This window comes from Channa argus, chromosome 4 (assembly GCF_033026475.1).
Source record: "Channa argus isolate prfri chromosome 4, Channa argus male v1.0, whole genome shotgun sequence".
NCBI lineage: Eukaryota > Metazoa > Chordata > Actinopteri > Anabantiformes > Channidae > Channa > Channa argus.
Genome location: NC_090200.1, coordinates 7767854 through 7788172, shown reverse-complemented (window position 1 = coordinate 7788172; position 20319 = coordinate 7767854). Strand labels below are relative to the sequence as shown.

The window sequence follows — 20319 nt, the reverse complement described above, 5'->3', positions numbered from 1 at the left end:
GAGGCTTTAATACAGTTTGTTCTGTTATTTTATTGTTGCTGTCATTGAACACAGGCACTGAACACAGTAACTGACACATATGGTTCAAATAGTGACTAAATTCTACGTCAACAGCTGACGGGGGTTGCAGGTATGGACACTGAGATATCCAGCTACAGTACTACAGATACAACACTCACTACAAATAACCAGATTACAAAGATATTACTATTGCATGTGGACACTATGCATATAGATGCTGAGCAATTAAGCAGGATACTCTACTGATGAGCTAACATTTTAACATGACAGAGTGTTGTTGGGGTTAAATGAGTTGTGGTCCTACTGGTTTTCTGCTTTGTCCAGACCATTGCTTCATTCCCGGATATAAATTCGTGTGCACACAACATCGTCTGCTCCAAAAACCTAGAGGAAACAAAAGCACAGTTCTGAATTTTAGACCACAGTGACTGAGCAGTGTAGCTCAATGTTTTTTGTATTCACTGAACTGCACGTACAGCTGCAAAAATAAGAGTGAAACTATTGCCAAAGAAAAAAAGTCAACATTTACAGCCAGAAGGTCAGAAAGATGTTCCAACCTTGTCATTAAGAAGTCAATATCAGCTGGAAGTTGTTAACCTCAAGAGAAGACTTTAAAGCAGAGCAGGTTAGGGTTAGGCAGTAGGGTCTCGTGGCTAGGTTTAGGGAAAGCCATGTGGAAGGCTCTGAATTATTCCAGAAGGACTAACTTCAGGGAAAGTTAACAACTTTCATCCAAAGTGCAAATGTTTTTGTAAAGCCACATTACTGCAGTTTACCACCCAGCTGTGGCAAACCTCAGTTTTGGTGAAGGTTGTCTGAGGCCTTCACATTCACACATCTGTTAGTCAAACAGAATGTCCTTGATTGTATTTCACGTGTTTGAAACCCCTCCCCGCACACCCGCCTGGCATCTGGACTAGGGTGCATCAGTAATTGGACATCCATTCACGCATCACACAGTGATTGGCCCGGTGTGACGCCATGCCACGCTTCTCACCCAATGACAGCTGCAGCAACCAGGTCCCTTGTATAATGGATGGATGGACTTTGTGTGGATTTCAAAATGAAGCAGGACAACTTGCGTTAAAATACCATCTTATTTGCAATATGAGAGAAACAAAATTAGCCTTTTGTTTTTTTTTTGAGGGGGGGGGGGGGGGGGGGGGGTTGAGTTCAAAGGGAAGAAAACTTTCCAACCCAAACTAAAAATGTCAAAGTAATCCTATTAAGCAATGGCTTATATGTCACAACAACACAGGGTGGCCAACTATAATAATTCACACCACAAGCTTTTGATGATGAAATCAGAAGAAACTGCTGTGATTGATTTACAGTATGCATCTTTTAAATGCACAAGCCTGAAATGACTGAGTCCAGTCCTTTGATGCCATTGTTTCCCATTTTATTTCAGGCTGATGTAGCAACAGAAATATTTCAAGGCTTTAAAATGTTTTTAGATTAAACCTCTCTAGTCCTCCTCTGTGTCTTGAGCTCTAACGTTGCTCTGTTGTTTCTGTGTCTGGGGGCTTTGTGGAAACAGGTTTTCGAGTTCCCCATCCAAAAACGAAAGAGGTCATATTCTTTACTTCTTTTTCTTTGTTGGCTGCAAACTGACCTCTATTGATCAGCTGCACTCCTCCCAAGCAAAACAGTGGGCCTCCCACCCTGGTTACTCAGTGTTTAAACTGCTCCCCTCAGGAAAACAGACCGAGAGCAATAAGAACCTCCACCAATAGACACAGGATCAGCTTTCTCGTCTAAACAGCTGAACAGTACAGCTGTTTCAAACCATGTTATCAGGTAAACATAACTATCTATTTAAATAGTTTTCAATATTTAAAGTTTAGAATTTAAGCTCTTCAACTTTTATCGCAATGTCCATGTTGCTTTGTGTGTTTAGTGTGAAAAAAATACTTGCTCTGTTTTATTCCTAAATTGGTTCTTTTCTTCTATGTGACAATGCAGAAACTAAGCCTGAGACGTTCTTTGTATGGTTATAAAAGTGATTCTGAGTCTGATTCAATGCCGATTCAGTTTTTGCGTGTACTCGGTGCTTCCCTTCCAAAACATCATCATCATTGGTAGGATGATAAAAATTATAGACTTCCAGCAGGGGTGGAGCCAGAGGGGGGGTCTGAGGTGGCATTGGACACCTCCAAAATATGGCACATGGAGAACTGAGCAAATCGGTAGCTGAAATAAATCACTTCATTATTCTACTATTATATACAGTCACTTTATCAGGTACCCGGTGTACCTGATAAAGTGACTGTATATAATAAGTAGATTACAATCCAATGCAACCAATACAGCAGCTCTGCCAGGGCAGAGATGGTTTTAATGTTTTGGCCACCCTGTAATGGATGAGGTGTCCAAAACATTAGAACCACGTCCTCTTATAAGTCACACCAGTACAACTCCATTACCCACTTAGACCTCAATATTAAACAGACAGCAGATTTATCACCTTTCAGGTTATCGTAGCAAGATATTTTAACTCTCCTCATCTGTGCATCAGTATTTGTTTCTGACTGTTTGTAGTAAAAACATTTTTGACACTGAATAAAAATTCTCTAAATACCACATTAGTCCGTAATTATATAGTTTATTATTCCCAGAAAGGGAATTCTGGCCAAGCCATTAAAAATGTCTAGATTCGCCTCTGTCTTTCAGTGAAGAGTGACGAGCTCTCTACATACACTGTATTTATGTTGGAAAAGATCAAGGTTTTGAGTTTGTTTTGGTCTGTCAGGATTCTCCACACAGGTCTTTATGCTCCTTTTTGAAATGTCCGCTTATACCCATTGCACTCCACACCCAATGCTTCCTTACTGAACTGCAGTGCAGGGATAGACTTTGTAAGATACTAATTTGATTTGTGTCCAACTCAGGCGGCTCAATCTTTGTGTCAAAGAACTCAAAAACATTTTTACACAGAACAAGGACTGTGGAATTTATTTCCCATCTCTTCCAAAGTAATCCGTGGTCCTACCTTTTTGTGACTGAAGGTTTTGACTGTGAATCAAAACTGTGTCCCTATATGAGCTGTAGTGGAATGGTGTGAAAGCAGGAAGGACCGAGGTGAGAAAAGCAGGGACCCACACTGTCACTGCTCAGCCGGATCAGTCTCCGTTAGTGCGTGAGTGTTTCAGCTTCGACAGGGTGGCCAGGCCAAAGTGTCACCAGAATGTCAGGCGCTGTAACACGTTCTGCTTTTAGCACTAAATCAAAACACTGAGGGACATTTCATGTGTCCTGCCTTCTTGTGGCATCGAAGACCCATTTAAAAAGGTTTCAGCCCTGCTTCCCACTTTTGCTTCTGGCTTATAAAGTAACACTTTGCAAACACCCTGTGATGATTTTCTTTTCCAGCATCTAAACCTTCTCTTTTGCCTTTTGGACATTCATCTTACAAGTTCTCGCAAAAGAAGAAAGCAGAGCGTGGGAGTGTTGAACGTCGAGAGGGGAAAGCTGTTGAGTCTCTGAGAACTGTTCATCCGGTCTGTTTGTCTTCAGCTGCTCCCCTGCACATTGCTCAAGGGGCTTTGAAACCCATTGACTCCTGCCCATATTAATCTGGGTAAATACAGGGGGTATTACTGCGATGTCAGCGTAGCAGCTCCTCTTGTTCTCCTTTCAGATCTCTCCGCGGGGTAGGTGAAAGCTCGGCTCCTAGGGAAATGGCCGCTCTCATTTCCTTTAAGGATGAATCTCCAGGGTGACCTCATACACTCCCTGCCTCGTTTTTATTAACCATTATTCAAACTGAGTGCACTAGATTGAAAATCCCATCTTAATGCATTGGAAGTCTTCTGAGCCCTTTTGAGAACAAGCCACAACGATTAGCTGCCACTTAGATCATATTCTTATCATACTGGAAATGCAAAACCTCAGCGAGAAATAAGAGTTTGTTAATCGCTAAACTTGAGGTTTCCTTTTTCCTCTTTCTAAAGGGTTTTATTTCTTTTCTAAGCAGTAATCTATTAAGAGGCTTTGGGTCAGATGATAAATCATTGCTGTGCGCTCACCAGTATGAGCTCATCGCCTTTCAGCTCTCGGGTCCAGTAGGTTTTGGGGCCATCACCATCCACCAGAGTCTGCTGACAGTGGATCTTGTTCTCTGACTCCCAGGTGGCCAGGCTCTGCAGGTGGGAAGATCAGTGTGTTGCAGTGAGTGATGGTAGGACACATTTTATTTACAGGACAATCAAATAATAGAAATTACAGTGGCCTATAGCTGATGCATTGTGGACTGTGAGCTCTTATAGTTAATGCTGAGAGTGTGTGTAGGTTGTACAATGATAATGTGCATGTGTGTATATGTGGGTGCACACTATGTATGCTAATAATATAAATGGTCAATAAGATTAGATGATACCTCCCATGACACAGATTCACAGAACAGCACTGGCAGCAGTGCAGACATCTTCTTTTCTTCTGAGAAAATCTAGATAAGGTGAAAGTCAGTGCATCACACTTATCCACATAAATGTGATGCACTGATTTTCACCTTAGAGCTAAGAGATGCCACAGATGTTGACATCGGGTTGGACTGATTTTATGTCTCATGCTACAGGTAATTTGATTGCCAAACGTTGTAGCTTTAACCAGCTGCGATCACATTAACAGTATTTCGTCAATATTTTTACACCACCCACTCTAATTCAGATTGGAAACCCGGGCCAGGCTGGTTGGGTGTGTTCACAAGTGTGCTGTGTTTTTAATCTTTGTAATGAATGTAGAAACAATGGCGACACGTCACTTTGGAAAAGGTTAGAACGACAAAGCTGAGACAGGCCTCATCACCCAGAATCACTGCTGAACCTTAGCTACTGCTCTTAGGGCTGAATAGTAGCAAATCTTTCTTAATCATTTTAGTAATAAGAGCACAATCATTGGTCCGTGATAATTCGTTAATGACCGGGTCGAGCCTCTGTGACCAAAGTGATATGATATTAGAAATGGGCAGGTTGAGAAAAAGAGTCATATCCTCTTAGGGTCTCTCTCTGCTACTTTACTTCAGTAATATTTCAAAAGGCGTCAACGGGATTTGTCAGAGGCTGCCTTCGAGACTAATTTATTCTCAAGTTGCCGACTCAAATGACCTATCAGAGAGTCACAAATTCATAAAAGATCAGGGCCAAAGGTGACGCTTTGGTGCTCTGTTAAAGGAAAAAAACTCACGTATTCTCATGTTAAATATGGAGACGCCACTGTCATATCTGTCGGGTAAAAGTTTAGATAAAGCTGAGAAAAACAATTGTTGAGATTAAACTCTAGGCTGTTAACTGCAGTTTTGTATTTATAGTAATTTTAATGTTTAGTTGTTTGTGTGTAAGTTTACAGCTACATTTGTTAAAAACGTGTTGGCCTCATGCTGTACTCTGACTTGCTTAAGTATTTTCCCACACATCTGAAATGATTTGTTCTTTTAGTAACGCCAGCTGCATGTTTCTTTTCAGCTCAGCATCTTGAGCTACTTATCCCACTCCAGAGCTTTGATCAAAGCGGCCACTGCATCATCCAACTCAAGCGCAATTTGCATCTGCACAACGATGAAAACCTCTAACATTTTTCTAGCGTCCATGAGCAATGAAAACGGTAAATTGTCCAGCGTTGCCTATTAGACGATTTGTTTCATTATTTATACACATTTGCGTTTTTAAAAAGCACCACTGCTCAGTGACAGAGCAGCAGCAGTTTCTCAGAGCCAAATGTTAATCACCATATCAAAGATAAGGAAAGCCAGCACAGATCCCTGCAGGCGGCCATCTGCAGACTTTGCCAAGCTGAACAACGGCAGCTTCTTAAGATTTTTTTCTGTAATAAAGCCAGAACCCAGAGAGTTGATTAGCCACGGCTCCATTTTAGTGCTAGCGTCAGTCAGCCTCAGAGTTGGATGGATTTTCTCTTGCACTGCACATTAGCTCACAGACAAATTCTCACACATAGTCTTTCTCTTCCAAATAACACAGCAGAGCTTGTGCACACACATTTGAGACCAAGACAAATTCATCCTGCTAGTCCAAGGCATTTGTTTTACCATGTCCTGTAGCTTTTTACCTCTCAGAGCGTCTGCTGTCTTTGGCTTTGGTTCAGTCTTTCACAGACTTTTGCATTTTCATTGCTTATCGCACACAAACAGTGATTCGAAAGCGTGAGAACATGTCATTTACTGCACGGCTTAAAGGTTTTAAAGTTAGTTTTAACAACATTTCTTTTAGAGCCCTAAAAACAACACGTTCGGCTCTCTCTTAAGTTTGATCGCATTTCCTCTTTCATTTCACTGTTTGCTCATCACATTTACCTTAAGGACACAGAAAGTGAAGAACAGCTCCTCTTTATGAAAACCGATTATTCTTTGCCAGTTGCCTTAATCTCTATTATCTTTAATATATGCCTAACACTATAACAAAAATCTGATCTGACCTGTACTAAACTCATACAGCTCCATGCTCCTTTTTGTGTTCTAGTGTCAAATACATTTCATTACATGGCCACTATTATTGAGCATAGCTAATTGATGTATTTGCATTATATGATTAGAAATGCTGTATTTGACATCTCAGTCATTTACTTATCTTTTCACACAATGCTAACTGGTAACAACAAATATTTCACACAGTTATTAGAGTGTAGTAAGTTTATTTTGATCGATGTGATATTAAGAGAAATGCCCTTGAAAAGACAACATCTTCTGCGTGATCAGCTGACTTAAATGACTCCAAATTATTGCAGTTTTTCTCATTTCCCAGCTGATAGAAATTACTTGCAAAATCCCGAATCTCTCCTGTGCAAAATTCTTCGATCAGTGATCAGTCCTTATCCATCTCTAAAAACCCCACTGTGTTGCTATTTGCAATTCTGGATCAAGGTTGCGGTAAAACAGTCAGTGTGATGTTGATAAGAAACTGTGTCCTAATGGACAGAAGCAAATGGCCTCTTGTACATTCTGATTTTGATTGCAATCTTTTTGATATTTCCACCCATTTGTAGATGTTTCATTTGGTTTCTTTTTATTTCTCTGTATTTATTTTTCCCAGTAGTATTTACAGTGTTCAGCTTTTCTGTGTTTAAACAATACGGGCGAAGAATGAAATCTGATATAATGCAGTAAATACATTTTTCTAATATTATTTCTTGTATTTTGTTGTCTACTGTGTAGTAAATGATTGAAAGAGTGTAAGTTTGACTATAGGATGTGTTGTTTGTGGAAAACATTATCTTTCGTTGCGTGTTTTAATATTTTGTTAGCTTAAGAGCATTTTGAGCGGTGATCTTCTTTTTTGGCCTGTGTGTTCACTGTTATGAAAATGTGACTGCCGAGTGGACACAGGTGTCTCAGCAAATGAGAAAAATTGTAATAAATGACATACTGTCAAAAGCAAAGAAATGACACAGATGTCTTAGGTAATAGAAATGTATTCCCACATTGCTCAATGCCATTGTTCTTTGTCAGGACCCACACATGTTATTTATCCCCTGTGCCTCTCTGTGCCCTGAGGCAGGTATTTGATACCAAAAGTCTGTATCTATGGCAACCGGCTGGGTTTAAAAAAGAGGTCACTTGTTTATGTTGCATCCTGGAAACTGAAGCGCTTGTAATCAGTGGAAAACATTGTAGCATCACCACAGATGCCGTATATTTTTCTACAGAACTGAACCTCAGCTGCACAGCACAGCTTTAATAATCACCTCTTTCTATGAGAGCAGGTACATATTCACCTCATGCTCCTCTGTCGTCACTGTGAATGACAGGAAATATCTTATCACTTTCTCCTCCTGGAAGTGAGAAGAGACTCTCTGATCCTACTACACTCACACACTAACTGGAGCGTTTTAATCTTGTGGCGGTGTTAATCAGCCCTCTGCTCTTTGCCAGGCACAGATCAGCGTGTAATCCCTTTAACCATGGGGGCAGCCGACCTTTGCCAAAACCAACTTAGTCTTTTCTTGCCAATCGTTCCACCTGAGGCTCCGCCAACACCCCACACTGCTTCCCCTTGCTGCTTCGGCACATGTGCCAGTGTCAGTAGGCACAGCCTCCTGCAGGTTTAGCTCCCGTTTGGTGTATGATTTTGGGGGCTAGACATTCTTAGAAGAGTAAGGTTGGAATAGAGAAACATTATGCATCTAAATAATTAATTAAATGAATATGTGTAATTTGAAAAAGGTCCCTTATAGTGGACACTAGCTTTATGGAGCATATTAGCCTCTTTCAGCGCATTGTTTTGGTTTGGTGCCTGTATGTGTGCAGTCTGTGGTCAACCTGTAGGTCTGTGTTGTGCATGTTATAGAGATGCTCTGCTCCAACTGGACAGCTGCACACGCCATCAGTGGAAACAGAGACTGCAATTTTGTTTTTCATTATTTTATGTGGGTTAGTAAACTTTTTGTCATGCTCTGCTGCGACCACCTTCGCCCTTTGCTTCTCTTCAAGGCTTTCAGTTTGATTTTTAATAGGAAACACACCTCCATTTGGAATTCCCAATCAGATAAGGCCACCAAAGTTAAAGGCTCAGTATTTAGTTTTCATGTATAAAGAAAGGCTACACTGCCCCAAAGCCATACGCTGTTCAGCCAGTATGGATGCAAACAATTTCCAAACAACGTCCCATTCAGGTTGAACACGATTGTGCTGGGCTTCAATTTTAAAATCCAGCATGTTCCAGAACAAAGCAATGAAAGGCAGATGCCTGTAAATATTCTCTGATTTCATTGCATCATCACCAAAAATCATTTTTGCAGGCTAATGCTCCTAAAAAAGACTGTGGCAAATGTGTGATGCCGACTTGAATCTCAAAGAGGCTGCATGTGAAAAAAAAAAAGCCAGAGTGAAAGCCGTCTAGCCCTGCCCAGCGCCCAGCATGCCGCAGGGCACAGACAGAAGGAGTCACAGTCTCCAGGGATCCAAAATAGATCATGTCTGCGCTCCCTGAATGCAACACAGAGTTAATACCTCGAAACAAAAGGTAGCAAGGAAAATCATTATTTCAGAGACTGCTGTATAAGCATATACATATACAGTATAAGCATATATGTATAAGCAAGTTCAACATGCATTGTTTGCTAAAGATGTCATTCAGACACTCACAGATTTAACCATGAATATATTCTCTACTGCAAATACCCAGAAGGCCATTGTGGTTTTCACAAAATTCCCATTTCCAGCTTCTCAGCTTGTTGGATCAGTTTTGTTAACTAAATGTACTGCAGGCACCCAAATGCACATTTTTTGTCTTTTCCATGCTCGGTATTTCTTCTCCACAAGCAGGAATCTCCCTACTTTTTCCAACCCAGGACTCAGAGCCATAAATGTCCTTTTAAGCATTTGAGAATAGAGCTAGAGACTGTCCAAGTCATACTTACGAAGAACATAACGTTTATTGGTCAGATAGCTGCTAGAGAATGTATGTGTGTGGTCATATCAGAAGACCTGCAGTTGAGAGAGACGTACGTGAGATTAAGTGTACGTTCAGTGAAAAAGGACAAACCAACAGTTTGGAGCAATTTAGATAATTATTTTGTGAAAAGGATGTATCGCAACACTATTTTGAGCTTTAATTTTGTATTCTAAATCATTTATAGCATGTCAAATTTTAGCTGTGTAACACAACTAACGCATTCTTTTAGGGTTTTTCTTTATTTCTCTCACTTCCTCGGGTAGTTTCAATCATCCTAGCCCATTAGTGAAAACCTGGATGTGTGCTATCTTGTTGTTAGCTCATTAGAGATGCTAGTACGAACAATATTATTATATTTTTATATTTGACAGATATAGTGTACAGTGAGCGTAACATAGAGCTTCTGAAAGTGCTTCACCTGTATGAATGATTATTTGCAGTATCGACTCCTGAAATGCCAAAAAGCATCCTCTTAATAAAGACCTGTAACTGTAGAGATGCACTGGTCAGAGATAGAAGAATCTCCTACCAGCCTACATTGTCAAATGTACTGCATGAATAATCTCATCCACAAAACCCAAATTTATTCAATGGCAAGAGTCTGACAAGTTATACTGCAGCTGTCAACCACTCCCCATCCTGGATGTGTTATGCAACTGTCCCCTGTGACTCTGCTGACTGCTCTTTATAAAAAGTGGATACATACTGATAAAGGGATGTACTGCAGCACAGCGCTCACTTTATTCCAGATTTCTTTTTTTTTTCTCTTGAACCTATAGATGTATATGAAAACATTTTGCCTGAAATGCTTGAATGCACACGCTTAAACCTTAAATAACCATTTTATATCATCACCTTGACATGTCATCAGTTTCAGGTCCAAAGAGAAGTGTCTCTTGGTAGCTCCATTTTACTCTGTCTCACTGAGGGAAATATACAGGTTGTTCACCGGCTGCGCTTTGGTCTTGAGCAGAGAGCAGATGGTTTTTAGAGTTTTTCCAGTCAAGTGACAGTGAAGTTGCCGATCAGATGGCAAACCAATGAGCTGAAACTCACAGTAAAACTCTGTTAAGCCAAGTGGAGCTTCAGATTAATTTGATTCTTTTTTGTGTAGGTTCATCACTGCAAACAACCTCTTTTATGAAATTCATGATTGGATTGAAACCACGTTGGACCCGTTCCCTCCTATACTGTATTTGTTACAGGCTCCCCTAACACCAGAACTCAGCCCAAAGTGAGAGAGAGCGAATGTGGACGAAGCCTTACACGCAATAGACACATTGAAAATTTCAGGATTAATTTGTGTCTATGTTTGTTTGAATTTGTTTTGTCTCTTGTTGCTCACTTGTTAGTGTCTCTTCTAACTTTTCTTTAGCCTTTTGTCGTCTTTCAAACAAGAAATATTAACACTCACTTCATGCCTAGGCTCTGGCCCAGGGGCCTATGCCTAACAGTCCTGTTCAGTAATCAATCGCTGCTGATAACATGCCCTTTTTCTTAATAGATCTATGTTTAGAAACATCTTTAATCACCTTTAATATGCGGTTTTTGTGGTCTGGCATTATAGACAAATACATTTTTTCTAATCAGAAAGAACTAAAGCCTATTATTTTCTTTCTTTCTGCAATTGCTGTGGTTGAGGTGATTATTAAAGCTGTGTTGTGCAGCTGTAATGTCAGCCAACCTATAATATGTTGGAGCAATGTCATTTGTCAGTTAATTAACATTTATGTATGTTGCTTGTTGTTTGTCTTCACATGTCTGTTTGTGGAAGAGGACAACATAGATTACATGTTAATGTTGTTTCCCCGCTGTGTCCTTACTGACCCCAAACAAGGCTCTTTTTCTCTGCGGCTCAGATGCAGGTTGCTTAGCAAAGGGCGATAAACAGATAAACATTAGAGCAAGACACTTGTTACCGAAAGTGACTCAGTGGCAGCGTGTCTTTGCCCTGACATCTTGTTCCAGAATTCTTCAAGTTTTGGGTCTGACTCTCTGCACTGTGTAGGTGCAATACCATTGTTTGTTGAATTTCCGACGATCACACTGAACTAAATCAGCATCACGTGAAAAAGAGCGAAACACGACATTATGAAAGACAGATGTGGAAGTTGATTTTTATATAAGGATGGAACGTAAAACACAACAGATGAGCCCAAAATATACAATATATGTAACAATCAAGAGTTAAGTAAGAATTGTATTTTAGAAGGTAAAGGAAAATTAATAGGAGAAGAGATGTTTTTGTGGCACAGATGGAGCTCAGTTTTGTCGAAATTATCATGATATCTTTATACTGTTAGGCTCAACAACTGAGCTCCAACCTGCATATTTATTACACAGTCAACATCCGGGTTTCACTAATCAGATCAAATAAGGAGCGTTCTCCAATAAACACGTTTATTGCATGTAACCAAACATGCGTTTATACACGTTTTTTGGCTGTAGACTGAATGTCCAGTTGTGTGCGTTTTCACATTTTTTGAGTTTATGAATTACACAGCATATTTGTGTAGTCACGCTTTTGCAGAAATTCTTATGAGAACCAGGAATTAAGACTAAAAAATAAAAAATAAACATAAAGGCTTGTCCCTGCCTACTTTTCGAACTATATCAGGATGTGAGAAATGGCCCTCGGGGCCTGAAGAGGTTCCGAGAGAAACTGTCATCATACCAGCTCGAGGTGCCTTTAATCCATCTGCACAGACATGAGGATGACACCAACAGAGGAGACTGTGAGGAGGTAATAGTTTTTAAACGAAAGCATGGAGAGAGAGTCGAAGACCCTGGACATACACACAAAAACACAGAGAATGTGAGGATATCTGTAGGTGTAAGGAATAATTTGTTTTTTTCCTTTAGTTCATACTGAAACATATTTTATCATGGATGGTTTGGAAATTAAAGGTACATATGCCCTCAAACTTCTCTCTGACTTCACTATATCAATCTATGTCTATACTGTGAAAAATGCCTCGAGATGACATCACATGGAATCTGAACTCCTAATGAGTAAAAACTCCTCCGGGTGATGTCATCTGGAGGAGTTTTTCAGCTAGAACCAGTAAAATATTTTAACATTGAAATGTCAGAGGGGACTTGAAAAACAGTAAAACACTCTAGTCGTGCTTTACCTCAATTACTACACTAATACTTTCTTAATGATAAAAGCAGCCACTGGTTTGTTTTCATTTATGTGCAATATGAACTAAAGTGCAACATATTGTGGAGCATCCCGGTGCTAATTGTTGTTCATTTCTGCTTTAGGATTTGTGTTGCACGTCACCATGTAAAATTATTTGTATTATTTTTAGACTGTAAACTGTATTTGCAGTGTAAATAATCCCTTCTTACAATTTGTTTGATGACATTTTTTGCGTATTTTTCCGTTTTTAGTCATTTCTTGTCTGTTTCTTTTTTTTTGTGCCTCTTCTGGATGAGTTCAGGTGTTCATGATGCTTGAGTAAGCATCTCTCTGTGTGGATTGTGTGTCTTTTAAATGAGGTCTTTCAAACACTTTGAGCCGTCTCATAAATATTCTGCTCAAGAAACTGTGGCTGAAAACTGTTGTAGTTCAACACTCTGCAGCTCTACCTTGCACTTTCGTCCGTCCACCGTCTCCTCGTTAAATTCTTCCCCGATGTGGAAGTTGATCTCGGTGGTGCGGACACTGGTGGATGTCTTGATGTAGAACTGCTCGCCGTCCTGACGGATCTCCACATGGGGGTTGGAGGCCGCTGCCACAGCCACCTTCCTCAGCATGATGCTGACTCCTGGGCAGGTGAGAGGGACAAACATGATTTTTACAGTTATTATTGTTTGTACGGGGATAATCAGTTAACTGCATTATTAAAAGAAATTAAAAATTGGATGTGTCATAGTCATTTCTGGTATTTTGCTCATTTCTAAACTGAGATTTGAATGGAGATAGGCTTTGTTGCTGCTCTAATTAATACAGTGAAACACTGTAATGACCTTTACTTTAGAGAAGGAAAGAGAAAGGAAAGAAAAACATACACTTTATCTCTGTGTGCAAAAGTAGTGGCATCCGGAGCGTGAGAGACAGATCAGCACACAAAGGAGGAAGATGATGACATCTGATGACAGGCAGCCTCTTTTTGTGTTGTTGGTTGTAAAATTTGCACCAGAATGACCCCCAGTGTGTTCTGCTTGTGCCGTCTGCCTGATGCTCGACCCCACCCAAATTTAGACCTCTCCAGGCTGCCATGCCACATTCGATCACACACCAAATGAAGGCGCACATATGGGCGCCCGCACCCTTTTGTTGGCGTGTTCAAAATTCACAAGCTTAAATTTTTCTCCAGCTATGACAGAAATGTGAGTGTTTCTGATTAAAACACAATAAACAGTTTTGTGGTTTTCACTGAAACCTCAACTATATGTTACAACTGAGAGAAATCTGTGGGATTGTGGCTCTGAAATGTGTGTGACGGGTTTTGCATCCACATCCAGGAGAATAACAAAACTCTTGAGGATGCAGAGTACATCGGCGCTGACTCGCCTTTTGTCTGATCACTGCAAGAGTGGTGTTTCTGTGTGTCACTGCCCGGGTCTGTGGCATTACTCTGGCTCAACTCTGCAAGGCCATCTGGCTTCACATCCTGCCAAAAGGTCCTGCAGCTTTTACCCCACTGCCCTCTCCTACCAGCTGATATGTCTTAATACGTTGAAAAGTTAATTGCTTTGAAAACAAGTTCAAGTATTTTAATTTTGTCCATCTTTTTTCTCGGAAATTAACTCTAATAAGTTCTGATTCTCAAATGTGGTCTTAGTTGGTCAACACCCAGTCATGAAAACATTAAATCAGCATTAATTTGACAGCTTAAACGTGACCCCACCCATAATGTGAGGGATCACACCATGTGTTTTTCTAGCATTAAATATGTATGATCATGTCTGCACCAAGACGTCTGCCCTTGTTTATGACAAACTGATATGTTTCCTAAATTTCATTTGCATTTTTGTGAACAATTTTGTGGATTTTTAGCTTGATGTACATCAGGAGAAAAGGATTACAAACAGCCAATGCTACAAAGTCTTACACAAACCTCTGTCACCATAACACTATTTGTGACAATCCTAATGCTCAAATGTGCTCAAGAGGAGTTCTCATAAATTGATAAAACCTTGGAAACCATCATTTGGCCTCATTATTGTGCATAAAGTGTGAAGCATTTTACAACATTCTTTGTTTAAATACAGCCGCACATGCTGCTCAATTAGCAAACTGTGAGTCTGATCAAGTTTTACAGCTCTGCACCATGGATGGAACAATCCCCTCCTACTGTCAGAAAACCACAGAGTCAACAGGTAATTATAAAGATGTTGATGGAAAGTGGCGGCCATCCAGCACTGGAATCCACACTGGTTGCCCATCGCAGCTCTCCATTGACCGAGCCCTGATGTAGGAGCCAACGAGTGATCTGCTCTGGCAGATGTGGTTTAATGTGGAGGAGGAGCTAAACTCAGACAGTGACTAATTTTTCCTTGGACAGAATCTTGTCAAGTTTTTTGAACCTTCCATCAAAATAAAACAGTGGAAGAACTGCAGACATTTTCGGAGCCTTCAGTTGATAAATTTAAACTGGCTTTCAAAGTTAAAGCATTTTGTGTTGCTTTTAAAGGCTACCTCGATAGAGTTAAGGCTAAGCCAGACATTACTCTTTCTTTTTTATAATGTCAGCAATTCCTGTGAAAAAACAACAACAAATGACTCTGTCTTTTAATACTTTCTGACTATCAGAGCTTGTCTCCAGCTGTCAGAGTGTAGCCTGGAGATACACAGCCAATGTCTATGAAGAGGTGATGAATACACGATTTAATTATTTAAAAAAGGTTTAGCTGGGCACTGTGGTTTGTAGCAAACAGGAGAACATTTTTTGGGGACTATTTTCAGTGGCGGATTGATATATATTTTCGACGCACAAAATCAACCACACTCAGGTTCATCAGGAAAAGGGAACATGGCTCACTGATGTGTTTCATTGGTTTAGTTCAAAATGAAGGTGTGTAGCACCTAAGAATATATTACTACTCTTTCTTTGTAGGACGAGTTCATGGTTTGGTCTCATATGTTCTTGGGGTTATTAGACAGTGGGAAAGTGTAACTGAAATCTTTAGGATAGGATGTAGAATTTGCACCTTTTAAGCACAAACTTTTCAAAGTGACTGTAGCGTGCTGTTACATTTGTGCAGGTTAGTGCTACTCTGATGCACAAGTAACTAAATTGTCAATTGTTTTCGAGGGACAAAACTGATCCGTTTGAACTTAACTTGCCCTGTTTCACTAAAGAAGGAACCATTCATGTTTAAGAACTTCTAATTGTAATCCAGTTTGGTTTCAATGCTTCCTGGAGAGCAGTTGAAGCAGCTCCCTGTTCTCGCAGTGGGGCTTCTCCCTAAAGAATTCGACATTATTCGAAAGACACCCAGCCCTTTGCAGTGCCCTGTCTGCTTTGGCAGTCCTGGCGTGACGAAACGCTGCAACACAATTGAGTGACCCAGTTAAATGGGTCCAAATCTAAACCATCACAATCATCAGGGAAGACCAAAAAGAGGAGAAAAAAAAAAGGGAAAAAAAAAGGTCGGAGACAAGAGAGAAACACTGGGCTCCAGAGATACCCCCCCCCACTCCCCCCACTTATGCATCGCTAATGCATGCCCTACTTAAATGCTGAACATTAATAATGTTGTGCCCCCTCCTCTGTTCATGCAACAGTACCAAGTCTGTTCAGAATTCAGCATCCGGTAAAGCCGAAGGATTTCCCTCCAGCAGCATCTCCCCACAGATCTCTGCCTCCTTTTCCCTGGGAGTTTTCTTCAAGCCATATAGTGTTGTTGAAGTCAGGCACACAATTTCCACAAAACAAAACCAAAAAAAAAAAGCCTTTTTGTATATGGACATGATGGATAGTCAGCTTCATGCAGGGTGGTGGAGCTGACTGTGGAGGCGAGAGAAGGAGGTGGGGTGGGGGTGTGGGTGGGGGGTTGAGACAGGAGAGGACTTACCCAAAGCTTTGAGAAGTTCATCAAAATTCTCGCTGCTCTTCATCTTCCAGGTGCCGGCAAAGTTAGGCATGACTGCTGAGGCTGAGTGCTGCGCAAAGAAGCTGTTCCTCGCTCCAAAGTCTCTCTCCTGTGTCTCTCGTTGACTCTTTGTCACCCTCCTCCTCCTTTCCCTGTGCTCCTCTGCTCTGGGCTCAGCCTCTCCTTCACACTGTTACACCCACTAGGTCTTTCTCTGGGTTTCTTTGACTTATTTATTTATTTCGCTCACACAGACGGAAGCTCACACTGCCTCTGCTGCTTCTTCGTCTCAGTATCCCAGTGCGCTGGCTGCAATCTTATCTTTAGCTCTTTTATAGCTACTGTCTTTAATGGGAGTCAGAGGAGGTCCCTCCTCCTGAAAGCTGTGTCTCATAATACGGTAGCACTGAGTTTGCTCTCTCTGGAGATTCTTTATAGAGCTATAATCTGTTCAAATAGTCATTTCTTAATAAAATGTGGCTGTTGGCTCACATAATAGGATCATTAAAAAAAATTGATTTTAATCAATAAACCTAATCAACCCCCTTCCTCTGGATGAAAGAAATGGATCATTACACCCATAATGTTAGCAGGGAAATTGGTATAAAAGTTTATAACATGGTCGCTGGGACTTCCACATATTCTGTGTCAAACTTCTACACTCAAAGCTACTGTTTTTATTTTGCTGCACTGGTGACTTCATTAGAAGGAAACGTACAGCAACGCGCTTACAACCCTGAGCCACAAACATGGATCAAAGAGGTGGTTTATTGCACTAATAATGACTCAGCTCGATGCTTTGATTCCCCCAAGGATTTAGCATTTTTTATGTATGCACTGTATTCTGTTTGATTAACTATGTACTAGTCTAAGTTAATATGGAACGTGGAAAAAACATTTACACTCCTGAGCCAAGGTGCCCTTGAGCCAGTGTTTCAACCTCAAAGTGCCTCAAGCAAACTGTATAATAAAAATGAAGGGTTATGAATAATAATGACAGTAAACTGAGACAAAGTGCAATCCACAAAATTGTGTCTTTTTAATTAGGCACTTAATGTTCATCTTCATCTTCAATAAGCATTAATTGAACTAAACCTAAGCATACGAATTACATAACACCTTTTTGAGAACCATCAGAAGGAGAAGGTGGACCTACACAACATTATTATTGTCCTCCTTCTTCAAATATTTCTTAAAACAAAATATTTATGGCAAATATGATCAAATACAGCTGCTTGACGCAGCAACTTCCTCTCTGCAGACGGTCGCTCACGCCCCCCTTGCTCTCCCAACATCACACTGTCAAAATACTACATCATTTATTTCTTATTTTTATAAATGTACACATTCATTCTCATTTGACATGATTATATATTTAAACGTTATTAATTCCATGGACATTGTATAAATCTTTATATAAAGTCATCTGTGTTTATTCTAATAATGATGCCGAACAGAAATGAGTTGTATGACCTGTATTAAGATGCCTTAGTACTACTACATCTGGGATAGCGACATCAGATGGAAATTTCCCTCTCAGCATAGCTCTTGCTCATCTACAGCTTTTAATTTCCTTTGTCAAACATGACAAAATGCTCCAATAATAAAATATTGTAAACGAGCAATTTCATGTAAGTGTTTATATATCATCAGTGTCCACTAAAAGTTACATACTACTGAGGATCAGAGGTGGAAAGTAATTACCTACATTTACTTAAGTGGAGTACTTGATGTATTGAGGTAGGTCTCTTTCCATTTTATACATTTTTTACTTTTACTCTGCTGCTATTCAGAGCACTTGTACTTCTTACTCAATTACATTTATTTTACATCATAGTTCTTTTTTGCAGATGCAGATTCTTATAACAGAACAAAATCAACTACTAAATGCTGATGAATATAAGTACAGGAACAGGTCAAAATTTGCTCCCCTTTTGCTGCTGTATTTGTTCCAGTTTTTGACTATTTAGCAAGTTAGTTACACAAATCTGAACTTCTACATTTATGTTGTTAACAGAATGAAATTAAATACAAATGACAACAAATAGTTGTCTTTGTGCAGTACTTCTACTTTAGCTGCATCATGTACTGCTAGAATTAAAGTGCTTCTTTTACTTGCAGTGAAGTCAAGTACTTACAATTACTGTACTTCAGCATGTGTACTTTGACCACCTCTCCTGAATATAGCAAATATTTAAAATATATATCAATATTTCTGTAGCTAAAGTAAACGTTCTATCTGCGCCTGTTAAGCAGGTGACTAAAGGAACACTAAATAATGTTTGTTTTTTCTTCCTTGTGTCCACAGTGTCCACTTTTTTTACCATTCAGATTTAAAACCACTGATAAAGTATTTGTATTAAAAACTGTCTGAGTTTATATCACTTCAGAAATTCAATACAGTTTTATCAACGTTCCACTTTATTTTAGTTTGTTGCATTAAAGTATAATTGTTTGTTTTTTACTTCATGCTTCAAAAATGTGTCACCTTTAAAATATTTTTTTCTAAGTGAGTTGAATCAACAAACTAAAAAATGTGCTTCAGAAAGATTGGGCTCCGAAAACCAGGATCATAATTGGTCTTCAAACAAAATCCCATCAGACAATCTCCCTCTCAGTGTTTTAAGTAGGTCTCGTCATCCTCACTCAGGTCCTGAGCTTTCACAAGATTCACAAATATGCATTCTCTATTATTGCAGGAGTTATTTAAAACACATTGGCCGTATTTTCCTCCCTCTGCTTCTTATGCAACTTCATCTTGACAAGGAGATGGTTTTGAAAGTAAGAGCTGAGGCAAATGCTGCTGAGGCAACTGTCAAAATGTTAGGATTTTTTTCTGCTTACTCCCCATACTAACGTTTTCTTTTCTCTGTGCACCATGGGTTTACTTTTCTTTACAATGAGCTACTGTGAGTCAGTGAAGACAGGAGCTTTTTGCCGTCTTAAGATTTACTGTGAAGTCAAAGACGAATAATTTCTGGCCTTCTCCGGGTTTCAAATAATGTCAGTCCTTAGCAAAGATGCTACAACCTTATAAACAGCTTTTCCATTTTCTTTATCCTTAGGTTTAACAAATCATTTGTCTTTGTCTAAGGTCTTTACACAATATATTGAGCCTGTTCAGCCTCTTTACTGAATTAATGGAATTTAAGGCTTTTTTTAATTAGCCTAATAATACTTATTTTAAAAGGCAATAAATGAAACACAGGATAAAAAAATTGTGTGTCTTTCTCGCTTGTTTCCCTGTGTTGTTTCTATTTTTTTTAACTTAATTTAAAAATGTAATAGCTTCTGACACCAGAAGAAAGTCCATAAGAAACTAGTCATAATCTTTATTATTAATTTAGTAATTGTTTCCAGTATTAATTTAGTAATTGTTTTTAATGTTGGCGAACAATTAGGGCCCTGGTATGTGAACCAACAGTTTTCTATGTATTTGTTCTACTTTTGGATTCTCTGCAGTCACACTGTGTCTTGAAAGGTTAGGTAAATTAGGAAGTGTATGTATAACTGTATCGATGACAGTTATGTGAGACAGTTATGTGAGTGACATCACATAACTGCCTTTGAACTTTGCCTAATCAGTGGGGCAGTTTTTTCAGGGAACAGAGGGATGTGGGCAAAGACGTTATACGTATCCACATCTACAACTTGTAGCCTTTAAATCATAATAACGTAGTTTACAGTGACTAATAAATAAAATGACACTCGATAGGCTGCACATTAAAAACTAAACACGTTTGCATTCCTCGCCTATATGTCTTTCATTTTTACAGAATATCAGTTTTCCATTTCTTCATAAATGCTTTACCTTCACGATCCGCTGGTGGCGGTAGTGAGCACTTTA

General features: G+C 39.6%; 1 protein-coding gene across 1 annotated transcript; it reads right to left on the bottom strand.

Moving 5' to 3' along the window:
• Positions 1-16781, bottom strand: crabp1a (cellular retinoic acid binding protein 1a). Its single transcript, XM_067502654.1, has 4 exons — positions 16455-16781; positions 13020-13198; positions 4050-4163; positions 1-405 (listed from the first exon to the last, which is right to left on the bottom strand). The coding sequence occupies exons 1-4, from the start codon at positions 16522-16524 to the stop codon at positions 355-357; spliced, it is 414 nt and encodes a 137-aa protein (XP_067358755.1). The 5' UTR covers positions 16525-16781; the 3' UTR covers positions 1-354.
• Positions 16782-20319: the final 3538 nt, after the last annotated feature.

Excerpts from the sequence above, each read along its gene's own strand:
- crabp1a (XM_067502654.1), bottom strand. The coding sequence starts at position 16,524 with ATGCCTAACTTTGCCGGCACCTGGAAGATGAAGAGCAGCGAGAATTTT. Across the intron at positions 13,199-16,454 it reads TGAACTTCTCAAAGCTTTGG|GAGTCAGCATCATGCTGAGG; the intron begins GTAAGTCCTCTC and ends TCACCTGCCCAG. Across the intron at positions 4,164-13,019 it reads TGGACGGACGAAAGTGCAAG|AGCCTGGCCACCTGGGAGTC; the intron begins GTAGAGCTGCAG and ends TCCCACCTGCAG.